Below are 17,505 nucleotides of genomic sequence, written 5' to 3'. Positions count from 1 at the left end.
CCAGCTTTCTTCTCTCTCGGATTGTCTTGGCGTTTGAGGTCTTTTGTGATTCCATACAAATTTTAGAATTGTTTGTTCTAGTTCTGTGAAAAAAAAGTGCCACTGAAATTTAGATAGGGATTGCACTGAATCTGTAGGTTGCCTTGAGGATTATGGGCATTTTATCAAACTAATTCTTCTAATCCATGAGCACAGAGTATCTTCCCATTTTTTGTGTCTTCAGTTTCCTTCATCGGTGTCTCGCGGTTTTCAGTGTAGAGGTCTTTCACCTGATGGGTTAAATTTATTTCTAGGTATTTTATTCTTTTTGATGCAATTGTCAATGGTTTTTTGTTTTTTTTTCATTTCTCTTTTGTATAGTTTGTTGATAGATTTCTGTATATTAACTTCATATACTGCAACTTTACAAAATGTATTGATGAGTTCTAGTGGTGTTTGGTGGTGGGTTCAGGATTTTCTATGTATAGTATCATGTCATCCACAAACAGTGACAGTTTGACTTCTTCCTTTCTAATTCAGATTCCTTTTATTCTTACTGTCTAATTGCTGTGACTAGGGCTTCCAATACTATGTTGAATAAAAAGTGGCAAGAGTGGGCATCATAGTCTTATTCCTGATCTTAGAGAAGATGCTGTCAGCTTTTCCCTGTTAAGTACGATGTCAGCTGTGGGCTTACCGTGTAAGGCTCTTACTGTGTTGACGTACGTTCCCTCTATATCCACTTTGTTGGGAGTTTTTAATTGTTAAGTGGATGTTGAATTTTGTCAGATGCTTTTTCAGTATATATTGAGATGATCATGTGGTTTTTATTCTTCAGTTTTTCAATGTGGTGTATCATAGATTTGCAGATGTTAAACCATCCTTACCTTCCTGGAATAAATCCACTTGATCACAGTGTATGAATTCTATTTGCTAGTATTTTGCAGAAGACTTTTGCATCTATGTTTGGCAACGATGTATTGGCCCGTAATTTTCTTTTTTTTGTGGTGTCCTTATCTGGTTTCGGTATGAAGATAATACTGGCCTTGTAAAATGAGGTTGGTTTCCCTCCTGTTCAGTTTTGTGCAGGAGTTTGAGAAGGACAGGAATTAAATCTTCCTGATTGTTTTGTAGATTCTTCAGCGAAGCTTCCTCTTCATCCTGTGAACTTCCCTCTCAGAACTGCTCCTGCAGTGACCCATAGATTTTGGATCATGGTGGTTCCAAGTGATTTTTAAAATTTCTTCTTTGATTTCTTCGGTGACCCATTCATGTTGTTTAATGTCCACGTTGTTGTGGTTTTCCCCACTTTTCTCCGTGACTGATTTCTGGTTTCACACAATTACGGTTGGAGAAGGTGCCTGATACGACTTTCACCCTGTTAAGTTTGTTGAGACCTGTTTTGCAAACTAGCATGTGATTTATCCTGGAGAATGTTTCATGTGTGCTTGAGAAGAATGTGTGTTCTGCTGCTTTTGGACGAAATGGTCTGTATATATCCATCTGGTCTAATGTGTCATTGAAGGCCAATGTTTTTCTATTTATTTTCTATCTGGATGATCTGTCCGTTGATGTAACTCGGGTATTAAAGTCCCCTGCTACTATTGTATCACTTTTAATTTCCCCCTTCGTGTTCATTAATATTTGCTTTATGTATCTGGGTACTTCTATGTTGGGACCATACACACCTACACATTTATCAATATTACATCTTCCTGCTGGACTGAACCCTTTATCATTACGCAGTGCCCTTCTGTCTCTCTTATTACAGTCTTTGTTTTATACTCTGATTTGAATATAGCTACTTCAGCTTTATTTTCATTTCCATTTTAATGGAATATCTTTTTCCATGTCTTTGCTTTTAGTCTGTATGTATCTTTACTTCTGAAGTGAGTTTCTTGTAGGCAGCATATAGATGGGCCTTGTTTTTTTTTTTAATCCATTTAGCCACTCTTTCTTGTGAATGGCAAATTTAGTCCATTTACATTTAAAGTAATTATTGATAGATATGTACTAACTGCCACTTTGATAATTGTTTTCTGGCTGTTTTTGTGATTCCTCTCTGTTCCTTTCTTCTTATCTTTCTATCTTTCCTTGCTTTTGGTGGTTTTCTTTAGTATTATGTTTACATTCCTTTCTCTTTTTCTTTTGTGTATTTACTGTAGGTTTTTCCCTTGTGGTTACAACGAGGTTCACATATAACATCATTTTGCCTAGTTCTGTGTTTGTTTCTATGTAGTAGGTAAATCAGCTACCTCTCCCAGGCTTGAAGGAGTGTCTTTACTTAGGAGATGTCCGGTGAGGCCCAGAGAGGCAATCTTGCCTGGCTGCCACAGACAGGCACTCAAGGGGTGTCCCCTGCGTAGGCTGTGTGCATCCTGTGGTGGGGGACTGAGGCATGCTGGTGGGTGGGGTGGCCTCGGATCAGCTGTGGGCCCAGCCACAGTAGCTGCCAGGCACTGGTGGGCAGGCTTGTCACTTGGAGGGCTGAGAAGTCTGGCCGAGGGGCAGGGGTGGGTGGGGCTTCATCAGGACACGCCTACTGACACTCACAGGTTAGATGGAGAATTTCAAAAGGGCCCCTACCTGGCGGGCATTAGCAAGGTAGCCTGAGATCACAGAAAGGGCTCCTGCAGTGACTCCGTCCCTGGGAGGCTTCCCACCTGGTTCCTGCCTCTCTGGCAGATGCTTCCACATTAGTAAGTAGGTCCCCTTCCTTCATAGTCAGTGCGCTTTTCAATCTGGTACTTTTGTCCTGGTTTTTGAGTTGAGAGAGCCTGCACCTGGGCCCTTGGAGGGTGGGTTTTCCAATCCCTGCAGTTTTGTAGTTTTCCTGGCCGTTTTCCCTATTGGTTTTCCAAGCCAGGTTTTGGGGGGCTCATCTCTCTTGAGCAGAATCTGGGGGTTGGGGTTACTCACCTCATGAGGAGCTGGAATCCCTCGCTCCTCAGGGCAGAGACCCATCCTTTGTGGTCCCTCCTGACTGGATCGCTGCGGCTGGGGGCAGTTTCCTTGGCAAGTATGTCTCTGCCTCCCCTTCCCGTCTCCATGTTGTCCTTTTTCCCTGCTGTGGAGGCTGTTCGGCAGTTCGGCAGTTCCCAGGTCCCTTTCCGAGGAAATTATCCCACAGGCGGTCGTGGATTTGCTGTGTCCATGGGAGGAGGGGAGCTCCTCAGTAGGTGGTGCTGAACCGGACAGTCAGCAAGCGGGCGCGTGTCTCGCTGGCCTGAGCCCTGGGGCCCCTGGCAACCAGGAGAGGCGCAGGCTCTTCGCAGGAGGGTTGGAAAGACTCTTTCACTTATTTCGGAAGAACCTAGCGAGCTGTCTGGAGGAGGGAGGGTGTGAAGCTAATGAATCACTGCAGGGCGATTCAAGTGGAAGGGAATCTGTAGGTGGTTAACTCACTCCTGCCAAGTCAGCCAGTGATAGGGGAGTGCCGGCTGTTCCCGGAGGGCAGGCTGCCTGGGGACACAGCCTTGACCCCGGCTGAGCAGGTGCACCTGCGCTGGGAAAGGCCTGACTTTCCAGCGACTCGCACTGGCAGGGCTGCGTCTGCCTAGAGGAGGGGCACCTTTTCTGATCGACAGGAAAGCCCCACGCAGGCTACTGGGCGGTGGGGAAGAGGCTTTCAGAATCAAACGCTCCCACTCTTACCTGAGTATAAGCACTGACCTGGTGAGCCCACAGAGGCGAATCCGGGCCTGGAGGGGCAGCGAGCCTGCCCTACAGATTGTGCAGGACTGCCCTGAGCCCTCCGTGGAGGCGGTGCTGAGCTCGAGGCCTGTAGGAGGGGTGGAGAGTGAGGGGGTGCCAGGAGCCACCCGGGCCCGTCCTGTGCCTGGCCGGAGCCCCCAGGCTTGCTGAGGACAGGCTGCAGCTCCAACACTGTGGGCACCGTCAGCACACGGGGCTCTGCCAGGCACGGCCGAGGGGATGTGGTGGGAAGGGGTGCCGGGGGTGCACCCCATGGCCGCACTGGGAACAGGACAGAGTGACCAGGCCCGTTGCAGGGATGGAGAGCTGCAGGCGTCAGGTTGGGAGCCAGCCAGTCCCTCCTCTGCTCCAGTGTGGTCCCCCTGCGGCATTTTCTTGAGTCACTCTGAAGGAGCGGACGCCCAAGGACACGTTCCCTGGGCAGCACCACCCCCGCACTAGCCACAGGCAGATGTACAGAGCGCAACAGATGCCTACAGTCCCATGTGCTTCTGGCTCTCCTCCGAGGCACCGAAGGGAATTGGGCGGGAGGGGCACAGCCTTTCCATGTGAGGCAGGTGTATTTACATCTGTCATCCCAGCAACGCACACCCAGAGGTCCAACTTGAAACACTGAGACCCGAGGAGGGATTTCTCATTGGAGAACAAATTTAAAATAAAGATGAAGATAGCAAGGGCATTTGTGCCCCACACGGAGCCCCTGCTCCAGGCCCGCCTCTCCCCCCAGGTCCCAGAAGCCGCGTACTATACCGCCTGCCTCTAACTCGCTGCTGCTGCATAAACACAGACTCTCCATCTTTTTGAGCCTCTGTTTGCTCAGCTGTGAAGCGGGCGGGGAACCCAGCCTCAGAGCTCACAGGGGGCGAAGGCAAGACCGTGACCAGTGTCAGCTCCCCACCCTCCACCCCCGTCCTGCCTCTGCCCAGGGCAGCCAGGTTGGGGGGAGCCCTGCATGCTGTCCAGCAAGCCCCACATGGCAGGCAGCTCCTCATAAATAAGGTAAAACCGAGTTCTGACTCTGCTGACTTTGAAGAGGAGGATGGCTCATTTCCCGGGGACCAAGGCATCCTTGGAAGTGACACCCAGGTTCCCTGCCGTTGTTAGTGCCCACCCGAGGGGCACCAGAATCACTGGGCATCTGATAAATAGCTGAAACTGGGAAGGAAATACCACTTCCCACTGTTAAGAGCCTAGACGTCCCATGTGAGGAGGCGGACATGGAGTAAATCCAAATCTGTGTGCAAATAAGTTAATGACAAGGCTCAGCAGAGCCTGGGGTCCTAGAAGCGGGGTGGTGCTAGTGCCCCAACCCGAGGGACCCACATTGGGTCCACACTGGGCAGTGGTTTCAGCCAAATTCACCTCTCAGTTGCCCGTTTTCTGCCTTTATTACATCATTAGGAGCCATGGTGTATTTATTTAAAGTAAAAATGGAATTTTGAAAGAAGACTTTTCTGACTTAAAGGTTAATCAAGACAACTTGAGGCTCAAAATCTGAAGAAGGTTCATTCTTACCGTGATGGGGATTTTATCTTGTTCCTTAAATGGCTCAGGGACCCTACCTAGCACGTCGAGTGAAGGCAGTCAGCTCACCCCCAGAGACAGTCACACGTGTGATCGGACAGCGCCTCCCCGGGGTCAGGCTACGTGCATGGCTTGGCCGGTGTCTGCCGCAGTTGCTCACACTTACCCTACTGTTAAAATCTGGGTTGAGCCCCGCCCTGGGGAAGTGGGTGCTGGTGGACACTGAGCTGGACGTGGGGGGCTGGGGAGTGGGTCCACCCTGGGCCACGGAGCCAAATGAGCCTCACGCTCGTTGCCTAGGGTCTGTCCTCTCTCCACAGGGACAGTGCCTCCTCCTGCAGGCATCCCTGTGTCCACGGCTTCGCTCAAGTGGATGGTGGGGTGGCCCCTTAAGTCACCCAGGTCCCAGAGGCTGGGTAGGTGGACGGGAGGCAGAGAGAGAGAGAGACCCAGGCAAAGCCCCCTTTGCATCGTGTCCTGCCCGCCGTGCCCTGGAGGAGGGACCCTGGCCCCCAGGACTGGAGGCTGGTTGGTACCTGTGAAAAGAAGCTCTTTCCTCCCCCGTCTCCACTGCCTCTCTGACCAGCCGCTTACCCGTCCACGTGTCCCGGCTTCTCCCTCCCCCAGCCCCACCACCCTCTCTCCTGGCCCAGGTCCCTCCTGGACCGAGGCCTGGGTCCTCTGTCTCCTCGATGTCAGCCATCCTCTGCCCCCAACCCCCAGGGACTGAGATTGTTTGGAGACCTCATGTCACATGCACCCTTGGGAGTCATCACCCCCGCTTGGTGTCCCCTTGGCCACTGTGCGTCACCAGCCACAGAATCAGAAAGACCATTCTCACACGATGAAGGGGCAGAATGAGGCAAACAAAGGGGTCTTCTGTTTCACTGTTTCCTTGCGAGCAGGCGGGTCACAGTCCCTCACACACCAGCTGCCCCCTCTCTCCAACCTGCCTCCCACGTGAGGCAGCCTCAAGCCACATCTGGAGCTCTCAGGGGACTTTGTAGAGATTCCCGGTCACCCCCCAAGAGCCCCCTGAGTGGCACAAGCGTGAAAGCAGTTTCATGCCCAGCTCTCCCCTGGTCACCTGGTGGCGGCTGGATCATGTGGGTCTTCACCCCAGACAATGAGGTCCTCCTGGTGGGGCCTCATTCACCCTCCCTGAGGCCCTGAGTCCTTCCTCCTGTCACTTTTGTCTTTAAGACTCAGTCCGTCTCTCACCCAGGGGGAGAGGGGGAGGGGAAGGAGCCTGAGCAAAGGAGGTGGGGCAAGGCCTTTCATGAAGAGGCAGAGGCGCGGGGCGGGGCGGGGCGGGGCGGGGGGTGGTCAGGACGCTAGGGTGGGGGCAGGTTTTGTGCATCTGGTTTTACAGTATTTCATGGCCAGGACTTCTGTGTCCTGCGGGCTTCTCATCCTGTTCTAGCCTCTTCCTCCGAGGTCCCTCTGACCCAGGATGCCTCCCTTCTCCTCGCTTGACCCCAGCGAGGCCCTCCTGTTTCTGTGTCACCTGCCAAGAAGGGCCTCCGGGGTCAGGAGGGTGCTCTGGGGGTCCAGGAGCTCCAGTCCCCAGAAGCCCACCCGGCAGGGGCAGCGTGTGCACCAGGCAGGTCCTGGTGGGAGGCCTGGGGGGCATGCCTCTTAAACGTGTCTCTGTTCCTCACTGAAGTGAAGCCCCCGCCCCCTTTCCTGCCGGGATCTGTGACACTGTTCTCTCTTCAGTCAAAGCCACCTGCTCCACAAACCCCCAAGGTAGCAAGGACTCACGAGTGGCACCCAAGGGTGGGGACGGGGGTCACTGGGCAGCTCCCAGGGTCCTGGCTGAGGCAGAGGCACAGCTCCTAAGCCCCAGGCCGGGGTTCACGCCACGAAATAGTTCAAAAAGGCTTAAAAGTAGAATTTAAATCATGAGTCACAGATCTATGGCGTCCGTAACCGGCTGCTTTTTCTTTAAAAGGGCCTCTGAGTCTCTTCCAGCTCAGCGGGTGAGCAGGGCAGGTGAGACCAAGTGAGGAAAACCCAGCCCCGGGCTGCACACGTAGCCCGTCTGTTTCCCCTAAAGCTTTCCCTTGCCCGGAGTACGGTGTCGGCAGAGGAGAACGGAATAAGACGGCGGGGGTGGGGGGGGGGGGGGGGCGGGCGGGGGTGGTGCTGCTTCTGGCACATCCCCCAGGGCCTCCGGCCACTGGGCTCTGGGTCGGCGCAGGCCGTGCGGGAGCGCGGCTCCAGGATGACCAGGGGAGGCCGTCCCTTCCCCGCAACGCGTGCACCTGCGCACCTGTGCACCTGGCTCCGGCCTGCGCCGCGGGGTCGCGCGGGCGGTGGGCACCGGCGCGGCCCCAGCACCCCCTCTTCCCGCAGATACCTGGCGCTCTACGCCTACAAGCCCCAGAAGAGCGACGAGCTGGAGCTGCGCAAGGGCGACGCCTACCGCGTCCTGGAGAAGTGCCGCGACGGCTGGTTCAAGGGCACCGCCCTGAGGACCGGGCTGTCGGGCGTGTTCCCCGGGAACTACGTGACCCCCGCGTCCAGGTGAGGCGTCCGCGCTGCCCACGCACAGCCCGGGGCGGCCAGGGCACCCCTGCCGCGGGAGCCGGGCGCCCCACCTTCCCCGTGGCGGGGAGAAGGCCTGGGGTGGGTGGAGAAGGCGGGGCCGGGGACGGGGACGAGTCGCGGGTGGAGGTCACAGAGTGAGATCAAGTGGGCGCCCCTTCCAGTGCGTGTGCGCGTGAGTCCAGCGGGTGTGTGCGCAAAACACACGGCATTCACGTACCTGATGGAAACCGTTCATATTCTCCAAATTTAACAACTGTTATTGAGTGGAGCATTATGGGTAATTAAACTTTTTCTTCCTCCTTGTGCTTACCTGTGTTTTACAAATTTACCGTTGTTTTTATAAAATAGAAAAAGTAACTTTAAAAACTTGCTAGAGGTGGCCCAGAGTTGTCAGATGTTTCCACAGAGAGGAGGTGCACTGCAGGGTTCAGAGTCAGTCTCACTGCTGGGAACCTCAGAGGACTCGCGGGTCCACCGGAGACTCACCCCGGGGCTTCTGCCCTCCTTGCAACAAGACTTCAGTGCAAACAAATAATGCTCAGACCTGCACTGATGGCTGGACTGATTTGTAATTCAGAGCCGTGGGAGAAGGGAGCCACGTCACCCACGGCCCCTCCCAAAAAGGCCCACAATTTGTGAGCCTAGTTCATTTAAATTTTACACATTGTTTCCTGGGGTAAAAGTGAGTTTAACAGGCAGCAGTAGCAGATGTGGTTGAAAAAGGAATTCACAGTTTGAGCTGTCCAGCTGACAGTGTTCCCCGCCTCCCAGCAGATTTCCCAGCCCTAAGGGCCAAGGAAGGTGCTGCCTGTGGCCCTGGAAGGAGAGGCCTTGTCCAGGAGGCCCTTCTCCCCACAGCAGCTCTGCAGAGGCCCTGACTTCCCCGACTGGGGCCACTGGCAGCGGCACCCAGCCACCAGGAGGCAGGGCGTCCAGCCTGGTCCAGGAGCCACAGGCGGCAGTGCCTGCTCCCCTCTATGTGTGGCTCCAGGGACTCACAGCTGAAACCCTGAGGGGACAGAAGGGGAGTTTTCCTGGCTTTTGGACAAATGGGATCCCTGAGACTGGACCCCGGAGCTTCCCAGCCCGGACCTGGCCACACCTTGCACACTCAGAGCCAGTGCATAGTTCAGTGCCAGCACATGTAGAAGCCATTGGAAGCTCAGTTCGGGTCCTGTGCTCCTTTGTGTTTCCTGGAAAGTCTGGAGTGAGAGGCATCTATTTTGAGTACCAAACGGGAGTTCCCTGGCATCCCTCAGAAGAGTAGGGCTTGTCTGCGCCCTTCCCTGGGGGCCCAGGAACAAGAAGGTGCGTCCAGAGGGAGGCCAGTCCTCACCATTGCTTCCCGCGTCATGCCAGATTCATCTACACTGCTCCTGCTGCGTGTGTTTGGGGACACACAGCTGTTGGCTAGACTGAATCAAGGCAGCAGCTCTAGAACAAAATAGCTTCATTCCTCTGTTTCTTGGAGTTCTTTTGCTGTTTCTTAAATATTCACTTCTGGAGACCGTGAAGGCTGTAAAGGAACTCTGCTGCCCAACCTGAGCTCTGGGCACCACTTGCTTGCAGGGCTCACCTTGGTGGTATTTTACCCAGGGTTTGACTCAAGCCCAGGGTTTAACCCCTGGACGTTGTGGCCTCTCTCTCTCAGAGCCCCCTTGGATGGGCGGGGCTTTATCAGCGGCCTGAGTGGGGGGCTTTTACCTGTGTCCTCATCTGACTTCATTCTCTTTGTTTCCTCAGGGTTCCCATAGGAGGGGCTGGGCTACCCCGGAATAATGTGGTCGGAGGGTCTCCACTGGCCAAAGGGATGGCCACAACCCTCCACCCATGCGGTGGGAGTCTGAGCAGCCCGGCCACAGTCCAACACCAGGTCCAGCACCAAGAAGCCTCTCCCCCGATGGGCAGTTGTCTGCGGCACTCAGCCCAGCCGGCAGCCAGCCAAGCCCGGAGCGCCGCCCCCACCGGTACGTAGGAGGCTCACAGGAGCTTCATTCTGCTGGAAAATTTGAGGAGGGGGTCTCAGGGGCACAAATCTCAAGTGTCCTTTTGGCCCAGGTCTTGAGCAATCCACAGAGGGGTCATTGTAGTCATGAGCTTCTGCTAGTGTGGAGGTGTCCTGACTCACCACATAGCCTGTCCTGGCAGCTGGAATGGATGAGACCTTCACAGATATTTACATACCTTGTGCAGCGAGAGGACTGTGTGGTTACCTTGGCACCTCTGGACGCCCCCATGAGCGACTGTGGGTCAGCTGCATCTGTGTGCCAGGCACTAAGGGGTCTCCCAGTTAGGCAGTGCCCCCAGGACAGAGCTGGTAACAAGACACAAAGTCCCTTTATGAAATGCTTTGAGGCTGGAAGGAGTGATGGCTGTTCACCGTCCTGGAACTTTGCCAGCAGCCAGACTGACCGGACGTGAGGAGAGGACGCTGCAGCTGTCCTTACTCTTTCTGCAGAGAATGTCACCGGAGTACTCAAGCATGGAGCCAAAAATGTAAATGCAGTTTGTTACTGATGATACGGGGGCTGAACTCTCGTCCAGGCCATGGGGACCCTCAGGGGATTCTGAATAAGAGGGCAACATTTTCCCGCACATCACCGGGCACCATCAGGAGGAAGAGCTGGCTTGGGGACTGGGGAGGTGTTGCCGTCCAGCTGAAAGATGGCAGTAGGCCTGGACACAGTAATGGGGTCACAGAATTGGGGCAAAATAATGAAATATCAGGAGGCACATGGGCTGGGACGTGGAGGTGGGCTGGTGGAGGTGTTCGGAGGATCAGGGGCCAAATTTGCAGTTTGCAGGTGTCTGGACTGGCTGCCCTGGAGAATGACAAGGCACCCCCTGCCCAAGAGGAAACAGAGGGGCTGGTTCTTGGGGAAGGCAGTGGCTTGTGGCTTTGAGAGGTGTTGTGGGCTCTAGTCCACTGTGGCCCTAGCTCATTTGGCTCCTTATGTGGAGCTCCCGTCCGTGTGCAAATCCCACCTCACCACAGTGGAGGCAGACATGCTGGCCCACCACCTGGCCTGGACTCTGGACTGACTCTGGAATGTGACTTCCATTCAGAAGACGAAACATGAGAGGCCCATGGATCCCTTTCAGGGGTGAAGGTGGTGATAAAAGCATCCAGCTGTTCAGGGGAGGAGGCTGGCCTTCGGGGGCCCAGTGCCCTGGCATTAGTGGGAGTTGGGTGGCCTCCTGGTGCCTGCGTCCAGCCTCGTGCTGAGTGCTGTCCCCTCCAGCAGTGGTGGGGTCTGTTCCACGGAATCCTCAGGGGAGGGCTTGGCACTGGCCTGGTGTAGGGCCTCCAAAGCGGACCTGCCGGCACAGGGACTCTGCGCGCCTGCAGTCTTTGTGTTCAGATTGTGTACGTAGACTTGCGTTAGGGAAAGGTCTGCTTTTGTAGCTGTGGCCTGTGGGGCCGTGGGAAGAAGCAGGAGTCTCTGTACTGAAAGAGTCTGCGGCAACCAGACCTCTTGCCCCAACCGCGACCTTCCAGCCAGCTGTGCCTTAGAGCATCTGAGGGTGTTCACTGGCAGTCTCTGGCTAGGGGTGCAGCCACTGGGTACCTGGTGACCACAGGACCCCACACAGAGCCCCCAGCTGCTGTACTGTGACCAGGTCCGAAGGACACCAGGGTACTGATCTCCTTGGCCCTCGGAGCACCTGGGCAGCTGAAGGCCCAGGCCAGGCCTGCTTATAAACTTCCTGTCCATTTACCCCAGGCTGCCATGAACGTCTCTGTGCTCCACGATGGAGAGGTCAGCGGGCTTGCCCCTCACAGTGTGCACGCCCAGCACGGCCGCCCTGGGCCTGCACCAGATGCCCTGCAATGGCCTTTCCGTGCTGTGCCAGGCTGGCGACGCCCCCAGTTCAAAGACAAAACATGACCTGCCTGTCTCATCCGTGGCCTGGAGTAACAGCAGGATCAAAGAACTGGCACGGCCAGGACAGAACGGCATTGCATCTCTGTCCTCAGTCACCATGGTAACCACCACAGGGAGACAGGCGTGCTCCCCCATCTATTTAATGTCACGTGTGGGAAGAGTGAGGCGCAGGAGGGTGTGACGGCTTCCCCAGCACTTTCCAGCCCTGGCTTGTCCCCACGTTGTTGCTGCTGCAGCCAGGCTACCAGATGTCCCCTGTCACATCAGTAAATTAAACTCATGGAGTTACCCCGGCATCTTCCTCTTCATTGTGCTTCTCGAGAGAGAACATACTGCTGACAGCACAGGTCATGGACTGCTCCCGGCAGTGATTGCCCATCTCTGCAGACCCCAAGCCAGGCCCCTGAGAGGCCTTCGTCAGTGTTCTCAGCCGAGCTGAGATCAGGCAGTTGGACGAAGGCATCCACCCCGTGGCCAAGAGCCCTGAACAGCCATTGGTTCCTCTGCACAGAGCCCTGGAGGAGAGCTGCGTATGCTACTCTGCCAGGGTCTGGAGATGCAGAGAACCGGAGACCTGTTTCTGCCCCACCTCAGAGAAAAGGACAAGGGAGCAATGCTTATGGTGGAAGTGGGAAAGCCCTGTGGTAGAGGCCTGCAAGGGGATGTCTGATGGCAATAGAGAAGCACTAGGCATGCAAAGGAGTGGGAAATATGACCCACAAGATGAGTTCGATCAACCAGTCAACACTGACCCAGAACCTACACAGATGTTAGAATTGGTGGACAGAGGCATTGAAACAAATGTTATAATAGCATTTCATATGCTCCTAAAGTTAAGTAGAAACATGGAAGCTATTTTAAAGTTCCAAATCAAATTTCTAGAAACAACTACACTGTGAGATCAATATACAGTGGATGGAATTAATGGCAGATTAGACATTGCTGAAGAAATATTAGTGAACTTGAAGATATAACAGTAGAAACTATGAAAAAGTAAAACAAAGATAAAAGAGAATTTTTTAAAATTACCAGACCATCAGTGAGCAATGGGGCAACTTAAAGTAGCTTATTATATTTGTAACTGGAGTCCCCAAAGTGGAGGACAAAAGGGTGAGAGAGAAAAATTATTTTAAGAAATAATGACCAAAAGTGTTCTAAATTTGATGAAAACTATAACCTCATAGATCAGTGACAGTTGGTGAGTCCCAAATGCAAGGAACATGGAGAAAACTACACCAAGGCAAATTATGATCAAATTGTTCAAACTCTGTGTTGATGTAAACCTTAAAAGTAGCAAAAGAAAGGGGGAGGGGTATAGCTCAAGTGGTAGAGCGCATGCTCAGCTCCCAAGAGGTCAGGGGTTCAACCCCCAGTACCTCCTCCAAGCAGAAATCAGTGAAGGAACCTAATTACCTCCCCTTCATAAAAGTAGCAAGAGAAAAAAGATCCATCAAGTAGGGAAGGAATAAGGGTGACAGTAGATTCCTCATCAGAAACACTGCAAGTGAGAAGACAGTGGGAAACTAAAAGAGTCCTGAAGGAATCCGAATCTGTCAAGTTAGGATTCTAAACCCAGCAAAAATATTTTTTATAAATGAAAGCAAAATAGAGTCATTCAGATGTAGCAAAGCAAAAAGATTTCATCACTGATAGACCCACACTATGAAAATTGTCAAACAATATTCTTTAGGAAGAAGGGAAATGATACTAGTTGGAAATGGGAATCTATACAGAGGAATGAGAAGCACTAGAAATGATAACTACATGGATAAATATATGAGGTTTTTTCTTACTATTTAAATACCTTTAAAATGTAACTCTTTAAACAGAAAGAGAAACAGTGAAGTTTGGGATTAAAAATATATGTAAAAGTAAAGTGTGTGATGGCAAAAGCACAAAGCCTGGGAGGAGACACAGAAGCACCTTTGTCAGGAGTCTTGAGTCTGTGTGCTGTGTGTGAGGAATTGTCAGTAGATGATGATAAAGATGTGAGCAGCCACTAAATGTCAAAGAGTTACAGCAAACAAGCTACCAGAGAAGATGAAACAGAATCACAGAAACTTCCATTAATCCAAAAGAAGATATAAAAAGGAGGGGACAGAACAAAGAATACATGGGTCAGATGGAAAACTGGTAGTAAAATGTAGGTTTAAACCTAATATAAAAATCACACATTATGGGGGGTGAGAAGGGACAGACTGGGATTTCAAAATGTAGAATAAATAAACAAAGATTATACTGTATAGCACAGGGAAATATATACAAGATCTTGTGGTAGCTCACAGCGAAAAAAAAATGTGACAATGAATATATGTATGCTCGTGTATAACTGAAAAATTGTGCTCTACACTGGAATTCGACACAACATTGTAAAATGACTATAACTCAATAAAAAAAAAGTTAAAAAAATCACATTAAACATAAACGGTCTAAATAGCATCAAGTAGAATGCAGAGATTATTAAAAAAAATAAAAAATAAAAAAAGACAAGACTCAACCATATGCTGTGAATGAAAACAGACTTTAATATATTAAATATAAATCTAAAAAATGAGTTAAAATTTAAAAGATGGAACAAGATACACACTCGATCGCATTAGTCACAGGTGGTGTGTTCTGTAAGGCTTCCGTGGACACCCGAGTTAGTGAACCCTGAACTGTGTGTGAGATGTGTGTGCGTCTCACATAGGTTGTAATCCCAAATACTGAAAACAACTCATGCTGGTAGATTCTGTTTTCTTTATTTTACAAAAGAGGAAATGAGGTGCAGAGGTATTTAAGTGACTTGCTTCTGACAGAGTCAGGATCCAGATTGCTTCCAAGTTGATAAGCCTAGGCAGGTGGGTAAGGAACAAAGAAAGAATACACCAGTTATCAATACCATGAACAATAAAAGTGACATCACTTCAGATTCTACACAATAGTAAGGGATTATTATAAAAAATCTTAATGCTAACAAACTCAATTAGACAGAATGGATACACTTCTTGAAAGACACAAATTGATAACTTAAGATGAACTAAATAACCTGGATAGGACTATATTTATTAAAGGAATTGAATTAGTTTTAAACCTTTCACAAAGATTAACTCCAGGCCCAAGCAGCTTCATTGATGAATTGTACCTGTTGGTGAAGGAAGAAGTTATAACAGTTCTATGGAAATTCTTCCAGAAAATTGAAAAGAAGGAAGAATGCTCCCTAACTCTTTCTGTGAAGCTGGGATTACTATCATAACAAAAGCCCACTTACACATTAAAAAGGAAAACGACAGACCGATATCACTAGAAACATGGAGTTAAAAATTCTAAGCAAAACTTTTGCAAATCAAATACAGCAGTAAATTAAAAGAATGATAACAACGATCAAGTAGGGTTTATCCCAGGGACTTAAGTTTGTTTAATGTTTGACAATATAATTCAAAAACAAACTAAAAAATAAACATAATATGACATTTCAATGCATGTGGGGAAACTTTTGACAAAATCCAACATAAATTAACATCAGACAGAGTCCCGCAGGGCGTGTGCGTCCTCTGCTTACGCAGGCTTACTTGGGGCTGAGGACGCTGCTCTGCTGAAGCCACGAGTCCGCGTGTGACGGCGGCAGGCGGCGAGGACAGGGTGCCCTGCAGCTTCTCTGCCGCGGCGACGCACAGCGATGGCATCTGCACGCCGGATGCCGGGGGACCCACGATATGACGTGGTGTCGCTGCCACCGCCCGTGTCCTCCCTCCGGGTCAGGCCACCAGGCTGCTGTCACTGCTCCTCTGCTGGGCTCACTGGCTCCCGTCCGTAATTCTTGAGAATTGCTCACACAGGCAGGAGCGGGCTTGTTTGGGCTCGGAGCTGTATTTAGAGGGAGCTCTGTTTTCCAGACACCAGGCTCCACCAGGGCTGGGCCCCAGACCCCTACGTCTTCAGGGGGCGTTTTGCTGGCAGCGAGGCTGGGTCCCTTGTCGGGAGGCTCCTCGTCTGTAAATCCAGACACTGCCCTTCGATGTGCGGCGGCGGGAGCACCCGAGGGCGTGTGAAGTGGGGGAGGCCGCTCACATGACCGTCAGGCACCGGGCGTGAGACCCAGGCTGGGCCGGCACACGCCGGTCGAGCCTGACCGGAGCCGTGCTGTCCACAGAGGTTACCCTCCATGAAGTGGTGCCCAGTCATCAGGGCATCTCCAGGCTTCTTCAAGGCTCCTCCACAGGCTTCAGGTCTGTGAACGGTCTGACAGGGTTTGTGCAAACCTTCTGTCTGTATTGGTTCAGCGCAGCAGAGAACACCAGTTCGAAGACTATAGAAAACTAGGAACTGCTACATTCGTGACAACCTCAGAAATGATGTCCAACCGAGCTTCTGGTGGGGGCAGTTTTGTGCAGGGGCCGGGGTAGGGTGGGCTGCTCGGCCTCACCCTCCACCCTGGTCTGCAGACTAACCTCCCATCCTGCTCTCTCCGTCCCTGTGCTCCAGCTGCCCACCCAGCCCAGACTCAGGACCGGCCGACCGCCACCGTGTCACCCTTGCGTACCCAGAGCTCCCCGTCCCGCCTGCCCACCACCGGCCTCAGGCCCCCTTCCATGGGATCCCCGCAGCACAGCCACCAGCCCGTGATGCAGATGGCCATCGGGGCCCCGGGCCCCCGGACTGCCGTCCAGCTCACATCAGCAGCCTCGGCCATCACTCCCCCCAACGTCAGCGCCGCCAACCTCAGCGGGGAGGTTGGAGGGGGCCCCATCAGTGGCCCGTCCACACCCAGCCCCACCAGCACGGGAGGCAGACCAGACGAGAGGAGGAACGAGAAGGTGAGTGGCTCCACTGGGCGAGCCCTGGCCCCCGCCCCGGGGCTGGTGCCTCTTTGGCACCAGACACCAATCACATTTCATACGATTGAGGCTGGAATGTGGGCACCAGCACAGGGCACAGAGGGAGGCCGAAGCAGCAAGCACCCGTCCTTGCAGTGGCATTCAGGCCGCAGGTGCCGGCAGGGCTGCCCCGAACCCAGCGACAGTTTTCACACAGAGTGCCCCTCTTCAGGATGCTGTAGTCCCTTCTGTTGGAAAACCATTGTCAAACACTCCTTGTGCTAGGATTAGACACTTACTTTGCCGTGTGTCAGGATATTTAATAATAAGCCTATGGGTCTGCTCACATGCAGCGTGAGCAGCGCCTCCTCCCTCTGAAGTGCCGCCCTGTGCAGCACACAACCCGCTCAACCGCCGCGGGCGGCCTGCTTTCCGGGGAGAAGCCAGAGGAGGACGGCAGCCTCGCAGCTGGCGTGCACAGCACTTCCAGCGGTTCTTCCGCAGGGAGGGAAGGTGGGTTCATTGCACAAAACAAATCTGGTCCAGTGAGCTGGACCCAGTTGCCACCAGCCGTACATCAGAGGAGCCAGGGTGAGGGTCCAGATTTCTAAGTCAGTGCTGTCTGCTAAAACCGTAACTCAAGCCGTGTATGTAATTTAGAATCTCCCAATAGCCATGTTTTTAAAAGTTAAAGCAATTTGTAAGTAAAAGGTGAAATTCATTCTAAAGGTGTAATCTACTAGACCCAGTACCCACAAATGTTACCATTTCAACATGGGGTCTGAATTTTAAAATGATGAGCTGTTTTACCTTCTTGGTCTTTGAAGGCCAGTGAGCTGGGTCCAGTGGTCAGGCCACCAGGCTGCCCAGGCTGTGCCACGGTCTTTCTCGGCTCATTCCCCTGCTCCCTTGGCTTTGCCACCGTCCGTGGACCTTCTCAAACCTTTCGATGTAAAGCCAGTCTTTGACGAGAGTGTGCCCCCTCCTGCCCGTGGGGACGGCACCCAGTCTTGTATGGACCACTCCCAAGGGATGCCCGCCCCTCACACCAG

General features: G+C 52.4%; 1 protein-coding gene across 3 annotated transcripts in view; it reads left to right on the top strand.

Moving 5' to 3' along the window:
* Positions 1-17,505, top strand: part of SH3RF3 (SH3 domain containing ring finger 3) — a 117,035-nt gene that overhangs the window by 84,693 nt on the left and 14,837 nt on the right. For all 3 annotated transcript variants that reach the window (XM_064481757.1, XM_064481758.1, XM_064481756.1), the window contains 3 exons: positions 7,576-7,746; positions 9,514-9,737; positions 16,122-16,453. In XM_064481757.1, coding sequence (XP_064337827.1) covers positions 7,576-7,746; positions 9,514-9,737; positions 16,122-16,453 — 727 coding nt within the window. The remainder of the gene's footprint in view (positions 1-7,575; positions 7,747-9,513; positions 9,738-16,121; positions 16,454-17,505) is intronic.

The sequence above is a fragment of the Camelus dromedarius genome, chromosome 33 (genome assembly GCF_036321535.1).
Source record: "Camelus dromedarius isolate mCamDro1 chromosome 33, mCamDro1.pat, whole genome shotgun sequence".
NCBI lineage: Eukaryota > Metazoa > Chordata > Mammalia > Artiodactyla > Camelidae > Camelus > Camelus dromedarius.
Note: the sequence above shows the minus strand (reverse complement) of the source record. Positions and strands in the feature narration are given on the sequence as shown.